Below are 17,688 nucleotides of genomic sequence, written 5' to 3'. Positions count from 1 at the left end.
ACGCTTGTTCTGGTCGTCATTACTCCAAAATCACAAATCCAACAGAAAACCACTTATGGCCACTGAATATTAATAGTTCGTTAAGAAGAAGCCGAACTTAAAAGGCGAATTCAGGTAAAAATTAGGGCAGTTCTCACTTAGGCGACCATCTTGCTCGGTGCTCCCACGTGACCTGGTGTCATTTTGATCTTAAAATGTATTTATTAACCTACTCTAAAGGATCGTGGTCTTTTTATTTCGCTATTGTGCCCATAAGCCAAGATATGAACATTAACACCAGACAAATCAGGCGCCTTCTTTCCCCGCGGTCGCTCCCGGTAGCGTTAGCAACAGGTTTGATTGACTCCCTGCTTCAACAGCCTCTCTCTGGTTTCTTTGGTTGCTGTGATACTCGTGGTCGGATTTCCAATTATAAAAATTCAGCTCCAAATTCACCGCTATATAACTGCGAGCCTCGATTAGCTTCATTTGACTGGAGCGACCGCTACGGGTGACGTCACTGCCTTTAGTCCAGTTCTTTGCACGGTCTATGTGAGAGCTTAGCCTTGTCGAGGTGGTGTTCGCAGCGGGGGCCGGAACTGCAAAGAACATAAGCGACACACTCCTGCTTCTCTGTCTGTATTTATGACCGTGCCCTGGCTCGATAAATCACATAAGCCATAGTCCATGTAAAGTCTAACTATTGTGCACGTCTCCCCGGTAGGTATAATAACGCATTGTTTGCACTTAATCTCTGGAACTCCAGCCTGAGCTGCAGATAGAGGAAAGATGAAAGGGTAAAAAAGGCGATTAATTCCCTCTCTTGTGAATTTTTGCCACAATCTTTCAAATTAAGTAGGTCTTCATCAGGCTTTCAGACACACCGCATCTATCACGACTGTACATATGGTCTAAGTGGGATTTTGTGGCCCCTGATGCAGCCTCTGTATGCTCTCTCTTTGCTTTAGTGTGCGTTTGATTCGTGGAGCAGGGCAGTCCCTCGGCATCAGCATTATGGGAGGTAGAGGCATGGGCCGCAGACTGAGCAGTGGAGACATGATGAGGGGGGTGTTCATCAAGCACATCAGCCCCGACAGCCCGGCAGCGCTTAATGGCACCCTCCGGATCGGAGACAGGTTACTGGAGGTACGTCCCTGCGGATGCGTGGATGCGGAGGCCGGACTCAAAGTAGCGCAGTTATTGTTGCTGGAGTGGATGGGTTTTGCAGAGTAAATATAATGAAATGTTGTCCTGTAAATGAAAAAAAAAAAACGAGACCGTGGAAAATAAATGAGAAAAATGCGACCGTGGAAGATTGGTTACATGACTTAAACTTTTGTTGTTGTTGGCAAGGCCCCTCGCTTTTCTTTACCACTGAAAAAACAGAACTGCAGCAGCAACATATCTCGGTAAATAGGCATGATTTTGTGGATTTTGAGTATGTTCTTTTGTGCGTGTGTGGAGGGAGTTAAAGGGGGAAAATGTAAACTGAAACTTGTAAAAACAGCAAATTGAGCTATCTATTACTGGGTTTAAGATGTTATCACAGGATTCTATAGGCAAATAATATTTAATACAGATGGAAGCAGCTAAAATTAATATTGTTTAAATGCTGATTTTTGTTGTACAGTGGTCCCTCGTTTATCCCGGGGGTCACGTTCTAAAAATAACCCGCTACAAGTGAAAACCGTGAAGTATCAGCTTTATTTTTTACAATTATTCTATGTTTTTTGCTGTAAAACCCCTCACCACACACTTTATACACTTTTCTCACACAGGCGTTAACATTTTCTCACATTTCTCTCTCGTTTAAACACTCTCAAGTTCAAACCTTTGTAGATTTTTTTAAAAAGTGCCGTATTATAGAACGAAACCAAAGATCAAGACCTGTGTTCAGGCCCAAACATTTGAGAAATTAAAATATAAACGTTTTCCTGTACTGTAAATAAAAATTACAGCTTTTAGAAATAAGGTAACACATTTAAGTTTAATTTTCATGATCAACCTACGAGGCTGGACACATAAGAAATGATTAATAGTGACTCAGGCTTATTTCACAGTTCCTCTGATCGTGCCTCTTCATTCGCTGTAGTGTCTTTTTCCACTGATCCAACGTTTATGTAAATTTGTCTGAACACATTCTGTACTGTACAGGAGACACGGCACGGAGGAGACTGATGGACAATGGTCTACAGTCCAGTCACTTAGCTAATCAGGACACACAACACAAAAGGCATGTAAAAAATCCACAAAACAGCAAGACCGCGAAAGGTGAACCGCGATATAACGAGGAACAACTGTAATACAAGATTTTAAGGGGTCGAGTCACTACTAGAAATGATCAGGTTCAACATTTGTGAATTTATTTTTAAGATATTTCCTGGCAAAGTACAGCGCAATCAACAGGAAAATCTGGCTCTTGCTTAGAGTATCAGAGACTATGACGTCATCACACCCTAGAATCTGAAAACCACCAATTTGATCACAAAAAAATCATTCAACCGCAATCAATATTATCATTTTTAGCCGTTTGAAAATCCGTGCGTTTGTACAGCCCATTTCTTCAAACAGCTTGCCGTGTATTACACCAAATTAGTTCATTTTAGTTTATTTTGCGAATCGATCAAAAACATAAAATCTAACCAAACTGCAACTCGTAAAACTGCAAATTGAGCCGTCAAAACTTGAATGAACACAAAAAAAGCCATTCAACGGGGATCGATATTAGCATTTTTAGCTGTTTGAAAACTCGTGCGATCGCATTTCCTAAAACATCTCGCTGTGTATTACAACAAATCAGTTAATTTTTTGTTTATTTTAAGCTTTGAATGTGCCTCAGGTCGGTGACGTGGATCTCAGAGAAGCAAGTCATGAACAGGCAGTGGAGGCCATTCGGAAAGCTGGAGAATCGGTGGTGTTCCTGGTGCAATCCGGACAACAACGATCCCAGGTAACGACGATTGGAAAAGGCTAGTTAGCGCGGAGCTGTGAGTGATTTGTTTTAGCTAAAGACGCCGTAGTATAGTAAGTACGACTGAGTTCCTGGCCTTATTTTAACACTGCGAAAAGCTACCACCCCAGTAGTACCTATAGACCTTCTTCCAGGGAGGCACACGGATATAAATTTGCCTACTCTGCATCTTGTGTCTCGCCCACAGTCTCCTATGCACAGTAACAATGAGCAACTAACTCCAAGTCCACTATCCAACTCCCACAGCAACAAGGTAAAAGTCCCTAAATCTATTTTTACCAACAGGGAAACTTTCTGTCACATTATTTTAGTATAGGAAGCTGGAAGTCACATACAATAGGTAACAAATGAATGCTCTAGTATGCCTTTGCACCGCTGTAGCCTAAATTAAATAACCTATAGTATATTTTGTATTTAGGAACTTCACGTTGGTTTGTTCCACAACCTCTCCCCCACCAATCCCTACACTCCTACTCCCTTTAAGGTTGGTATTGTCCTGTACGTGTGTGTAGTGATGTGGTGTTTTTCAGGCATAGCATTATGAACGTGTCAAACGAATAGTAGCGTAGTGTAAGAATGGTCGTTTCTAGCATCTGAAACGTAAAGTCAGAAGGGTTTTAATGAGTTCTACACAGGTAAAGTGAACAATGAAGCAGTGGACTCTCAGGAAAGGATAGAAAAAGAGTCCTGAGACGTGCATGTTGACAGTTTTTATATTGTCTCTCAGTGTGTGTGTGTGTGTTTAAGGTGGGTCTTCTTTTGGTCTGCATGTCGTTACGCATTAAGAAACTTTAAGCAAAGTCGACCAAGGTGAGTGTTTTATAACCCATCTCAAAGTGGGGGGGTCACACATTCCTGAGATCTGGCTTTAACCAAAATGACCAGGACATAGGCGTTATCTTATTGTCCACACGTCCTTGTAAACTCCCGCTGGTCTGCATAACGTCTTAGCGAGTCCCCGCGTATTCCATATCCACTGGTTAGCATTAGTAAATCAAGATACCAGTTTGAAGTAGTGCTGCACTGCTGGAAAATACTAATATATATTTTAATTTCAAAGTCGAAAGGCAAAGCTCTTGGTCAATTTACGTTCCTACCCTCAGCTATGAGCTTTGGGTAATGACCGAAAGGACAAGATCGCGGATGCAAATGGTCGAAATGACTTTGTTCCGCAGCGTGGCTGGGCGCTCCCTTAGAGATAGAATGAGGAGCTCAGTCACATGGAAAGAGCTGGGAGTAGAGCGTTGAGAGGAGCTAACTGAAGTAGGTCAGGCATCTGTCCTGGACGCTTCCCTGGGGAGAAGGCCCAGGAGAAAGGCCCAGAAGGAAGACCCAGGACACACTGGAGGGACAATGTCTCTCAGCTGGCCTGGGAACCCCTTGGGGTCCCACTGGAAGAGCTGAAGGAAGTGTAGGAATTTCCGTTTCGACTGCTACCTCCGCGAGCCAGCCTTGGATAAGCAGAAGAAAATAGACGGATGGATATATTTTTATAATGTGATGAATGCGATTTTTAATGTTTTTTTGTCGGTACATTGGATTGTTAATAAACAAATACTATCCACACATTCATATTACATGATGGAGGACAGAGACACTGGAGGCAAGTGGGCGAGTGAAGTGTCTTCCCAAAGACACAATGTTCTTCCTCTTGCGGCGGTGTTTCCATTTGAAAGTATATGCTAAGTGAAGGAGCAGGAATGTGGCGACAGGTGTTGAAAGAGCAGATGAGCTACTTTAGGTGCTCATAATGCTATGCCTGACTGTGGTTTGTTTTCCATTACCGTTCACACTAAACCAACTTCATGAAACTTCATTATAATTCATATTTACGCAGACATCCCTGTAGTTAAAAATCCCTCACATCCACCTTGTTTGTTTCAACCCCTTGTTTTCCTCTTTGATGGAGATGCAAAGCTCTGAAAATAGATGGTTGTGCGTGCTTTTGAAGTTACGTCTCATGTACTTGTACGTTGGCTGAAAACACCATTCTGGTCATCTTTCATGTTATTTTTAACCTAGATTGAAACTATGTTCATTAATTCATCCTGCTCAGGTTTTTTTTTTTATGCTAACACTTCTTCAAGCGCATCAAGCCGAGCCTCGGGAGTAGTCCAAGTTCTGCCCGAAGGACCCCTGAGGCATCGCATTCTCTGCCTGTTCAATAATGCAGAATCTTCTCCCCAAGGTGCCCTCACCAACACTGCAGAGAGTGGATCGTAGGGGCCCCTTGACTGTCCCATCAAAGACACAAGTGGCAGCGGAAGATGAGGACGACACCGGCAGGAGTAAGTGTGAAACATTACAATGCGACATGAGAGCACTGTGGAACATTTCTGGTGGAGGGTCTGCTTGTGTCTATGGAGATGTGACTATGACATTAAACTCGTACAGCCTCGGACCGAGTTACAGGTTAAATCTGTTGAGAGGTGCGCGCTTTGTAATTGAATAAACACAATATAAAGAGGTTTATCGTCGTACTGTAGAACATTCCCATAGACACATATAGAAAAGTTACACAGTGGACCTTAAAGCAAAGCTACTTCATCATTGTATAATTCAGTTTTCAGTTTTTTGTGCTGGATAATCTCTTTTCTACAGCATTAGATGACCTGGTTTGCATACTCTGTAGTAGAGATAGATAGTGGCCTGCTTTATGTACATATATATGTTGTTTACACAGGCTCTCGGGCTATTTTTATTTATCTTATCTTAATAAACCCAGCCAAAATATATGCAATTTTTGAGTTTAATAAGGGTCTGTGTACGAAGCTACTATTTACAGTTTGTTCAGTAAGTTTTCCTCCGCAGTAAATATCCTACATCCTTATTTTAAAACAGTAGTGCATGGCCTATACGCATAGTTATTTCTGTATTACGGTGCATTATGGAGGGACATGGAACACAGACATCTGTCATCCCTTCAACATGGCTGACATTTCGTTCCAGACAAATTGTACACACACAGGCAGCTCTAGGGTGTATCGCTCCCCTCCGCAGAGAGTGTCGGTCATTACACGCTGCATGTCACCATTTTTGTGTGTGTGTGTGTGTGACTTCCCATCATCCCCTTCTGCTAACAGCCTCCTGTTTGTTAACCATAGAAAAGATGCTTGAGCGGTATGGCAGCTTGTCCGGGAAGCTCCATATGATTGAGCTGGAGAAGGACCCGGCCGCTCAGGGGCTCGGGATCCGGCTCACGGGGAACAAGGATGGCTCCAGGGCCCGGATGAGTGTCTATGTGGAGCGCGTAGAGCCTGAAGGGCCCGCTGCTTTAGACGGGAGGATCAGGGAGGGGGACGAACTGCTGGAGGTAAGAGATACGATATAAAGATACAATAGATTTGACGAGGTTGATTCAATGTTCTGTATACAGCTCTATACATGATTATGTGGAGAAATGAAATTGTCGAGCAGGAAAGGACTATGAATAGCCGCTATTTTCCAAAAGATTATGGTAAAAAATGCAGTATTATAGTATTATTTATCCCATAATGTACGAAATATTATTAATGAATGATACCGAAGAACAGGACGCTCTGTTTTTTCTGTTCTCTCAATATTAAATCACTACTTTCCTTTAAATTTGACATTAATTTCTGAAATTTACAGAAAACTCAAAACTAAACGTGTTATTCTCACTCCTACTTCAGATCAATGGTCAGATCTTGTACGGTCGCAGTCACCAGAACGCCACCACCATCATCGACAACGCTCCTGCCAAAGTCAAGATCATCCTCATTAGGTAATATTTTTCTGTTTTTTTTTTTTTAAGTAGACTTGAAAGATCAACAGAAAATGATGTCATGTTTTGATGCTGCTGTCCAGGAACAAAGCGGCTTTAGGTCAAACTGGACACAGTTCAGGAACAGCGTGTGAGGACGGTGCCAACTGCCAGTCAAAATGCACAGGGTCAAACAAAGACGTGCAGCTCATCAACTCACCTCAGGTACAAACCAACTCTGAACAGTCAAAACTATCCTTTGTGCTATGTATTTATGCATTTTAGAGCTCGTGACTATTTTAATCATTTTAATGTAGGATCACAAGGCTCTTAGTCGATGCTTAGGTGAAGATAATGTCGATTCTGTTCAACACGGAACTGCCAGGGAGGTGAGACAAATCAACATTATTCATTTTACTAGTGTTGTTAAGCACAGTGTGAAAATTTGCAAGATTTACCTTTTAAAATAAAGCTAATCTTGTTTCCATTTCAGCTGCGTTATAGTTAGCACTTATTAAGATTGTCATGTTTATAATGTCATCACTTACTAATAAGATTCAGGCTCCCACTTATGAAGCCATTTGCCCACAGGTTGTATATGTAATAATCATTCTGACTTCTTCTCTTACATCAACATTGCTCTTGTGTGCGTCTACGGTGGACAAATAAAGATCGGAGACAGGATTGTCGGAGCGAGTGATGAACCTGTATCTTCAGTAGACAAGGTGGACAAGACACGCTGTCAAAAACACGCAAAAATAAGGTCACTTTTGATTTAATAATGTAATACACTGGCTGTCTTTTCTGTACTCAGGTGTCTAGTCGGATTTGCAAACACGGGGCCACTGTCAAACTGTCAGGGAGCCATTCCAAGAATCCCTCTCTGCCTCCTCCCGCCTCCATATCATGCCCGACATCTCTCACTCCGCATTCCTCCATCAATCTCTCTACCTCAGCCTCCCCATCGCAAATCCCTAACGCGCCCTCCACAACAAAAATGCTTTCTGATAGGCTAAAGTCTATGCCTGACTCCGCTGACCCGCAAAACTGCCCCATTGTGCCCGGCAAAGAAACCGCAATAGAAATCCACAAAGGGAATCTCGGGCTAGGGCTGAGTATTGTTGGAGGATGTGACACTTTGCTGGTGAGTCAATCTGTCGAGAAGTGTTTTAATAGCACAAGGCTGCAGTGCTCAGATGCTATTTATGAACAGAAAAGAAGTCGTGTTTTTGTCCACCAGGGGGCAGTGATAATCCACGAGGTGAATGACGGAGGTGCAGCACAAAGAGACGGGAGGCTGCAGGCTGGAGATCAGATACTGGAGGTAGATTAAAAAACACAACGATGCGCGCGGATCTAACGGAGGTGCAGCTGTAGATCCTGCATTTATTTAGTGATACTATGATGTTTGATGGCGTCACCTGCAAAGAAGTCTTAAATTTAAAACATGGTGAGCAGATGCAAATTTCAAAACTCAAAACTGGGGCACACTCAAGTTGGGGGTGCTTGGTATGAATGAAATTGTGCAAAAGAACTTGTAATTAGCCATTCTAGACTCTGAGGGACTTTTATTGATGCATTTTTTTGTCTTAACCTCACGTTTTTGTGTATTTTAGCTAAAAAAAACCCCCGATATATTCTCCTTTTTCCGATTGGCGGAGATGAGATTGGTCAAAAATAGGGACACCTTCAACATTTCTTGTATAAAACTGGGACATATTCAGGTTGGAGCACTTGGTATGAATAAAATTGTGCAAAAGAACTCAAAATTATCCATTCTAGACTCACTTGTGGGTCAGTATATAATCTGAGAAACTTCTATCGATGCATTTTTTGCCTTAACCTCACGATTTTGTGTATTTTAGCTAAAAAAAAATGACAATATGTTCTCCTCTTTCCTGTTGGCGGAGATCAGATTGGTCAAAAATAGGGAGACCTTCGACATTTCTTGTATAAAACTGGGACACATTCAGGTTGGGGTGCTTGATATGAATAAAATTGTCCAAAAGAACATGTAATTATCCATTCTAGACTCTGAGGGACATGAATTGATGCATTTTTTTTGTCTTAACCTTGTGATTTTGTGTATTTTAGCTAAACAAATGACGACATATTTTTCTCTTTTCTATCGGCGGAGATCAGATTGGTCAAAAATAGGGACACCGCCGACATTTCTTGTATAAAACTGGGACACATTCAGGTTGGGGTGCTTGGTATGAATAAAATTGTGCAAACAAAACATGTAATTGTCCAATCTAGACTCACTTGTGGGTCAGTATATAATCTGTGGGTCTTCCATTGATGCATTTTTATGTCTTAACCTCACGATTTTGTGTATTTTAGCTTAAAAAAAGGACGATATATTCTCCTTTTTCCTATTGGTGGAGATCAGATTGGTCAAAAATATGGACACCTTCGACATTTCTTGTTTAAAACTGGGTCATATTCAGGTTGGGAGGCTTGGTATGAATAAAACTGAGCAAAAGAACATGTAATTATCCATTCTAGACTCACTTGGGGGTCAGTATATAATCTGAGGAACTTGTATAGATGCATTTTTTGTCCTTTACCTCACGATTTTGTATATTTTAGCTAAACACATGACAATATAATCTCCTTTTTCCTGTTGGCGACATTCGACATTTCGTGTATAAAACTGGGACATAGTCGGGTTGGGGGTGCTTGGTATGAATAAAATTGTGAAAAGAACTTGCAATTAGCCATTCTAGACTCTCAGGGACTCTATTGATGCTTTTTTTTTTGCCGTAACCTCACAATTTTGCGTATTTTAGCTAAACAAACAACAATATATTCTCCTCTTTCCTGTTGGCGGAGATCAGATTGGTCAAAAATAGGGACACATCAGACATTTCTTGTATAAAACTGGGACAAATCAATGTTTTTGTACAGACCTGCGGGGATATGGGACACGGGGCTCAAAACTGGGACTGTCCCGGGTAAATAGGGATGTCTGGACACTCTAATCTAAAATCACCCGGTTCAGGCAGAGCTTTGTCCAGGTCCATCACTAAAGCACTTCCATAACTACTGCTAATACCTTAATTTAATGTTATATCTATGTTTTTATGCTAAGGGCTATTACGAATTTAGACTATTTTCAAGCGTAAGTTTTGCATTTCTAACCTTGTACAGTATGTCGTGTCTGTATTCTCCTTATTGCGTGTTCTGCAGATGTTGAATTTCCCTGTGGGACATTAAAGTATAAAGTATATTGATTTGACTGACATTCCCTGGGGGTGTGATGCTAACTATAGGCATCTCTCTGTCTGAAGCGCTGTTAGACTTTAATTTGAGCTTTATTTTAACACAATCTGACCGTAAAGAACTGATTTAGCAGGCGAGCTGATTTATGCTGTTAAAAAAGTCTCTCTCACACATAAAATTACAATCACACACTTCATTTAGTTTCACTTTTGTTGAAAATCAAACACTTAAACAGGACCACGAACGCTCGTATTGATCAGAGACTCCTGAAAATATATTGTTTGAATCCATTTTTGTATTTTTCCTTGAGTTTTTAGACCTTAAAATCTTAAAACTTCTGTAACTACTGAACATTCCACCACATAGATACAAAACTGTGCTGATATAATGTGTGTTATTTATTATTTTGAACGAGCCCCCCGGTATATTTTATGTTTATTTGACCTTGTCCTGATTTTGAGAGAATAATAAACGGATTTATTGTCATTGTCAGTGAACAGAAATGTACAAAATAGAAATGTCCTTTGGTGATATTGTGCAGCATAGATAAAATATAAAACAAGATCCAATAGAAGACACGTATAAAAAAGATATTACCCATCACAGATTTTTTATCCACCAGCTGAGATAGCGACACTGACATATGCTAAAGTACACAGATACAGTACTTCAAAGTGAATTATACTTAATAATACTTAAAGGTCACAAAAGTTGAACTAAAATGAACTTTACGTTATGTTATAATGATGTTACCTCCTCAAAAATATACCCAGAGTTGTGTTTTGTTTCATTCACACATGTTCGCTCAGTCCTGGTTTATACATCTCCAAAGCTCAAAATGCTCTGTTCCACCTTGTGATGTCATCAAGTGGTAGTTTTCATATTAACAGCTCCTTTTACCTTTAGTTCATTAGAGATTGGCAATTCCAGAGCTGAAATGATCCAAATGAGTCTTAGTGAAGGTGTGTGGAGTTTAAAAACACAGCGGAGCACTTCCTGTATCACCACATGATGACATCACAAGGTGGAACAGAGCGTTTTCAGTTTGACAGAAGAACACATCGTAAAAATGCAGGGTTTTTTTTGTGTTAAACATGTGTGAATGAAGCAAAACACAACTCCAGGTCTGTTTGTGATGAGGAAACAACATTATAACACAGAAAAATAGCGCAACATGGGCCCTTCAATATGTCATTTTTATTCTTGCAGGATCGTTCGCATTTGTCTGACGTGACGGTGTTCACTTTGTGTAATACAGGTGAACGGTATTGACCTACGACAGGCCACTCACGACGAGGCCATCGGAGTGCTGCGCCTGACCACGCAGAGAGTGTCGCTGTGTGTGTTCAGGCACCAGGAGGCCTACAGGGAGGAGGACCTGTGGGACGTCTTTAGTCTGGAGCTGAGGCCGCGGCCCGGAGAGGGAATAGGCTTTACCGTTGTGGGCAAAAGGTCTGCACTTTTAGTTATTTAAACATACACATCCCACAGGGGGACAGTGGCTCAGACGATAGAGCGTTTGTCCAGTTATCTGAAGATTGGAAGCTCAAATCCAGCTCTCAACTTAAAAAAAAACATAATTGGGAGAGCGGTTAGATCCAGTGCCTTGAAGTTGGAAAATCGCTGTATAAAAAAGTGACAATTTACCATTTACCGAGAAGAAATACCTGAAAATACACAACATGGGTTTTGCTTTAGCACTTAAATATTATTATAGCGAAAATACATAGCTGCAGACCATATAGAGTTCATAAAATGTCGTCTATAAGCGAAGGTTTTATTGCCATGTCTGCCCTTTATACAATGAAGTGTGACATTATGCAAAACAGGTGCACGGTTTATTTAATGCGGCATATTTTATAACCATGGAAAAAGACATAGACTTTGACCTCTGTTTTTTTTTTCCTGACAGTAATGACACGGGCATCTTTGTGTCAGATATCATTAGAGGAGGAATAGCGGATTCGGATGGCAGGTTGTTGCTAGGTGACCAGATCCTGTCAATCAATGGGGAGGACGTCCGAGCAGCCTCCCAGGATCACGCTGAGAAACTTCTACAGGTCTTTATATTCAGATTAATTTACGGATTTTGGTTTTGGACAGTTCATGTCACTTTTATTGTGTGTTTTGGTTTTAGAAATGGAACGTCATTGTTCATTTGGAGGTGGCTCGCTTTAAAGCTGGTGTAGAGTACTCAAACCGAAGCCAGGTACGTATGTTTTTGTGTTCCTTTGTGCGTTTTTCCCTGTAGTAATCGTGCCTCTCACCTACGACTGTGAATATAGTTAGTAGCTGGTTTGATTTTGTGATGCATGTTTTAACAGTAGTACTTTGTGAACCTAGGAGTACTTTAAGTTATGTTTTATCCAGAGCGAAGACTCTGATTGTTCAACCTTGACACCAACCAGTGGATGTGACGCATCACTTGGCCACCAGGGGGAGACAGAACACAAAACGGGGAGCTATAGTGAGTACGCTCCTCATTTAAAAGACCTGTGGGTACCCTCTTACTGTTTAAAAATAACGGTAGTACAATCACAACTAAAACTGGCTCATGCGAAAGTTCAGAACATCCAGAATTTACTCACTGAGCTGCAGAGGCGAGCGCTGATTAATGATGTGAAGATGCAGATTAGAGAGAGGCGTTTTAGGTTCAAAACAACTGGATTTCAACTTTGAAACTTGCAACCCGAATGAGAGACTCGTATAACATGTACAGAGGGACAAAAAAGTATTTAGTCAGCCACCAACTGTGCAAGTTCTCCCACTTAAAAAGATGAGAGGCCTGTAGTTTTCATCATAGGTACACTTCAAATATGAGAGACAGAATGGGGGGAAAGAATCCAAGAAATCACATTACAACGTACAAACAAGCAAGATTTGTGTCTCTCACAGACCTGTAACTTCTTCTTTAAGAGGCTCCTCTGTCCTCCACTCATTACCTGTATTAATGGCACCTGTTTGAACTCGTTATCAGTATAAAAGACACCTGTCCACAGCCTCAAACAGTCAGACTCCAAACTCCACTAAGGACGAGACCAAAGAGCTGTCAAAGGAACCACAAACGAAACTGTAGACCTGCACCAGGCCCCGAAGACTGAATCTGCAATAGGTAAACAGCTCGGTGTGAAGAAATCAACTGTGGGAGCAATTATTAGAAAATGGAAGAGAGACAAGGCCATTGATAATCTCCCTCAATGTGGGGCTTGAAAGTTGCAAAATATCACAGCTCTAGTGGAGATCTGCACGAAGGAAAGAGCCAAACTACCAGCAACAGTGTGAAAACCTTGTGCAAACTTACAGAAAACACTTGACCTCTATCATTACCAACAAAGAGTATATAACAGCACTGAGATGAGCTTTTGTTACTGACCAAATACTTATTTTCCACCATAATTTGCAGATAAATTCTTTAAAAATCCTACAGTTATTCTATCTCATAGTTGAAGTGAACCTATGATGAAAATTACCGGTTTATCTCATCTTTTTAACTAGGAAAAATTGCACAATTGGTGGCAACAACTATATAAACAACTTCCCCACCATGTCCATTAAGAATAAATCAGCATGACAATCATTATCAGTAAGCGCTACACCAAAATCTTGCGTATATTTCCTTTAACATACGCAGCAGCCATGCATTTAACTCATATCTGATGCTCTTACACTTCTGTCTTTGCTTTAATAGACACACGGAGAGTTACAATACACAAGGTAAGAAAAACAAATGACTCACTTTTCCCATTCTGTGACTTACTGTTACGGTCCAGAGGTGTTCATTTGTTTTGTGCTTCCATAGGGTCCATATGACTCTCTGGGCATCAGCGTGGCCGGAGGAGTGGGAAGTCCCCATGGAAACGTGCCTCTTTTTATTGCCACAATGGATAGCGATGGTTTGGCTGCTCACACACAGAAACTAAAGGTGAGGCGCGCCCGTAGATTTGTAATGGATCCATAACGGTCTACGCGCTGTGACTATCCATTTAAGCGTTTGAATGATTGCTGTAAACGGATTATGAATTAACCGGTAATTACCTGTTTAGGCTGGAGACAGGATCGTCAGCATTAACGATGTGTCCACAAAGGGAATGACTCACGTCCACGCCGGGGCCCTGCTGAAGACGACCGGTGGAAGTGTCAGTCTGGAGGTAAAAGTGACAGCGCAGTGTTCATTACTGTCTGAACGCAGCGGCAGAGTCATGTGTCACACTGAGCCTGCTCCTCAGTCACGTCTGCGCTCACACAATGACACAGATTTAATAGACGTGAAACAGAAACAATCGGTGCAATGGGGTCTTATTGTTCATAGAGGGCGAAATCAGATCTTTTCAATTCATTCATCTGTTCAGTCTTTTGAAATAAACCAAACACTCTCATTAAATTATAATCAGGCTCATGACACTGATTATACATCGAGTCTAATTTAAGACTGACGGTGCTTTTTTTGCATTCACTGTTGTGTGTGTGTATGGTAAAGATTATTATTTTTTTCCAAATGTTTTTATTAGACACACCGACAGACAGATTACGGTGAAATATACAGTTTAGTTGTCCCTGTGTTTTGGTTTTTTTGGGTGTTTTTTTCACAAGCAAAGTGCGGTAGAATTGTGCAAAGTACGAGCACATAGATATAGAAATACCATCCACCTTGTACAAGTGGAAAAAAATATATAAATTAAATAAATAAATAAATAAATAAATAATTAATAATTAAATAAATAAAATAAACATCCCCAACTCAGCCCAACATTAAGAGCACATACCACCAATTAAATATTCACAAATATTACAAACATCACAACAGGTTGGTACTGGCACACATTCATACCGACAACTGCAAATTTATGAAATAAGAAATAAATTGCCGCATTGCCACACCTGGACGTCGTCTTGATGTGTATTTAATTTTTTCGAGGTTTAGAAAACACTGAGCAATAGAGAAAAAGAAGGGTATCTAGGAGATTTCCAGTTTAATAATACGTGTCTTGCAATTAGAGGTACACGGTAAAGATTATAACAATATTCAAATATTTTTAGGTGACTTCGTGCGGGAGTGAGTGCATCGCAGGAGAGCCCAGAGAAAGCCCTTCAGCATCATTAGAAGCACCCAGCAGCTTGTCATGTCTACACAACAATCTATGGTAATGATGGAGTCGTTAAAGTGTTTGTTCTAATAATGTAACTGGATACTACCATGTGTTTAGTTTGGACAGTACAGGTTGATGTAGACACTGATCTTCAGCCAAATTGCAATTACAGTGGTCGTTTATCGCTCTAAAAATAATCCACAAAGTAGTCAGCTTTATTTTTTACAAATGATTGTCTTAAGGCTGTAAAACCCCTCACCACACACTTTATACACTTTTCTCACACAGGCATTAATATTTTCTCACATTTCTCTCTTGTTTAAACTCTCTCAAAGTTCAAACCTTCGTAGGCGCCTTTGTCGGTGCAGAACGTTTCATCGCCATTGTGGGTTTTATCGGGGAGAAAACTTGCAAACATACAGCGCTTCAGAGTCACTGCGATCCAACATTTATGTAAATTTGGGTCAGTACATCAACACTGAAGTTAAAACAGGTAACACTTGGTCTGAACATGGTTTGAACCAAAAAACTGCTGGTTGATTGAAAAGCTACAGCCTTTATATTATTATTATTATTATTATTATTATGTATTACTGTCAGAGCCAGTCCTGCCTTTAGGGGCCAGAGCTGATAATAAAGCTGCACATTCACTGTTCTGCACATTAAACGCAGCTGTGATCACATGTGACTGTCACATGAAATGTACAAATATTTAGGACTCTAAAGGTGTTTATATTTCACAGAGAATATCAGCCCAGTGCTTGTGTTTACACTAGTATCATGCTAATGTTGCTCAGTGGAGCTGGCTGTTATTTGCTTGTGCTGCAGTGAAACTTATGGTAATTTACAAACACATTTATCGACTGAACAGAGATTTAAAAAGACGTAAAGCGCGTGCAGTGGCACGTTAGCGGTTAGCTCGTTAGCAGTTAGCTCGTAACGGTTAGCTCGTAGCGGTTAGCTCGTTAGCGGTTAGCTCGTTAGCAGTTAGCAGTTAGCTCGTTAGCAGTTAGCTCGTTAGCAGTTAGCAGTTAGCTCGTTAGCTCGGAGCGCAGTCAGCCTAGAGGAAGTGGTAAATACTAAATCCAGGTGCTAACTACAATGACTTCAGTTGATACGATCATAATTCTAAGATGAAATTGTGGCTGTACTATACAAATCCAATTAAACTGATTTGATTTACTTCTATAATCAAACACATGTAAAAATGTCTGGTATCGGTATTTTTACTCAGTATCGGTGAGTTCTCAAAATGAAGGACTCGTTTTGTTAAACGTGGTATCGGTGCGTCCCTGTATGAACATTCACACATTCAGGAGTCGTTCACAGGTCGTTCTTTCGTTCAGCAGATGTAACAGAGGTTTTTGTTTTGATCCACTTTAACCACACACACACATCTGATGTTTAGAGACAAAAGGACAAGACACAACCACAGATAGTGTAATAAACAGACTCACCTGCTCCTCTGTCCCTCTGAGGTGTGTCCTGTCTGTCCTCTGTCCCTCTGAGGTGTGTCCTCTCTGCAGATCCACTGATATAAAGTGGGACATATTTCGAGTCTTCTCTGAAAAGTCCCTCTTTCCCCACACAGATCTTCCTCTGGGCTCTTCATACTTTGTCCTGCACTTTAAATAAACTGAACTTCACTAACTTTGAGTCTTTTAGTTTGTAAAACATCCAAATGTCCCTCAGTGCTCCCAGAGTGCACCTGGAGGGGTGGGGTCCTTCACCTGTGTAAACTGTAGCTGTCCACACCACTGCCCGACTCAAAACAAATGTAGCAGCACATATTTAGTTAATGGAAATAAAACACATCTAATTGTTTAAGACAGATCTGTAGACTAGTATAAACACCAGAGTGCCATTTAGTTTTCAGAAAAAAACCCCACTATCTTCTCAATATAAATGTATGGGCTCTTGGGGGCCCTCTGGTGGCCTCAGGGCCCTAAGCAGCATTACTGTATTACCATTTTCATTATCAGTAGTAGTAGTAGTACTTTTAACTACTACAAGTAGCCACGAATAACTACTTGTTAAACTGTTTGTTGCCATAACGTGAATAACTTCTGCCCATGGACATATTCAGGCTCTTGTTTGATTACGGCATATGTTTTCCTTATATCCAACAGCGCTCGCAAGTACAAGACGATCAGCCTGGAGAGAGGCTCTTATGGTCTCGGCTTCAGCATAGTGGGAGGGTTTGGAAGCCCCCATGGAGATTTGCCCATCTATGTGAAAACTGTCTTCAATAAGGTGAGAGACGGGCCTCCAGGGACAGATATTTCATGCGAATTCCACTTCAGGAATCTGTTAAAATGCACATTTATAATAGACTCTTTCACAGCAGACGCTCCAGCTTGTTACAGTAAAAATGTGTTTCATCACGTTGGACTGTAGTCTCATTATGCTTCAGATGGCTCTTGGAGATTGTATCGGTTACTGTAAATGTGCAGTTTATGTTATGTCCTCAATATTTTGTTCTTCAGGGCGCGGCGATAGAGGACGGCCAGCTGAAACGTGGAGATCAAATCATTGCGGTGAATGGACATTGTCTTGAGGGAGTCACTCATGCTGAGGCTGTAGAAATCCTGAAGAAGACCAAGGGAACTGTGGTCCTCACTGTACTGTCTTAAGGAAACATGAACAAAAGAGATAAGAAGTAAAATGAGACGATAGGCTTAGCAAAATCAGCAATGTAAGCT

The 17,688-nt window shown here is 41.0% G+C and overlaps 1 protein-coding gene across 1 annotated transcript in view; it reads left to right on the top strand.

The window, feature by feature from the left end:
- Positions 1–17,688, top strand: part of si:dkey-92j12.5 (multiple PDZ domain protein) — a 40,477-nt gene extending 22,789 nt beyond the window's left edge. The window contains exons 22-44 of the mRNA XM_055225829.1: positions 948–1,125; positions 2,819–2,929; positions 3,138–3,209; positions 3,369–3,434; positions 5,139–5,238; positions 6,055–6,263; positions 6,604–6,695; positions 6,779–6,899; positions 6,992–7,019; positions 7,266–7,399; positions 7,489–7,818; positions 7,915–7,998; positions 11,158–11,351; positions 11,812–11,959; positions 12,037–12,108; positions 12,243–12,366; positions 12,681–12,686; positions 13,588–13,613; positions 13,699–13,821; positions 13,943–14,047; positions 14,937–15,040; positions 17,116–17,239; positions 17,473–17,688. Coding sequence (XP_055081804.1) covers positions 948–1,125; positions 2,819–2,929; positions 3,138–3,209; positions 3,369–3,434; positions 5,139–5,238; positions 6,055–6,263; positions 6,604–6,695; positions 6,779–6,899; positions 6,992–7,019; positions 7,266–7,399; positions 7,489–7,818; positions 7,915–7,998; positions 11,158–11,351; positions 11,812–11,959; positions 12,037–12,108; positions 12,243–12,366; positions 12,681–12,686; positions 13,588–13,613; positions 13,699–13,821; positions 13,943–14,047; positions 14,937–15,040; positions 17,116–17,239; positions 17,473–17,619 — 2,698 coding nt within the window. The 3' untranslated portion in view covers positions 17,620–17,688. The remainder of the gene's footprint in view (positions 1–947; positions 1,126–2,818; positions 2,930–3,137; positions 3,210–3,368; positions 3,435–5,138; positions 5,239–6,054; positions 6,264–6,603; positions 6,696–6,778; positions 6,900–6,991; positions 7,020–7,265; positions 7,400–7,488; positions 7,819–7,914; positions 7,999–11,157; positions 11,352–11,811; positions 11,960–12,036; positions 12,109–12,242; positions 12,367–12,680; positions 12,687–13,587; positions 13,614–13,698; positions 13,822–13,942; positions 14,048–14,936; positions 15,041–17,115; positions 17,240–17,472) is intronic.

Source organism: Periophthalmus magnuspinnatus, chromosome 1 (genome assembly GCF_009829125.3).
Source record: "Periophthalmus magnuspinnatus isolate fPerMag1 chromosome 1, fPerMag1.2.pri, whole genome shotgun sequence".
Taxonomy (NCBI): domain Eukaryota; kingdom Metazoa; phylum Chordata; class Actinopteri; order Gobiiformes; family Gobiidae; genus Periophthalmus; species Periophthalmus magnuspinnatus.
Note: the sequence above shows the minus strand (reverse complement) of the source record. Positions and strands in the feature narration are given on the sequence as shown.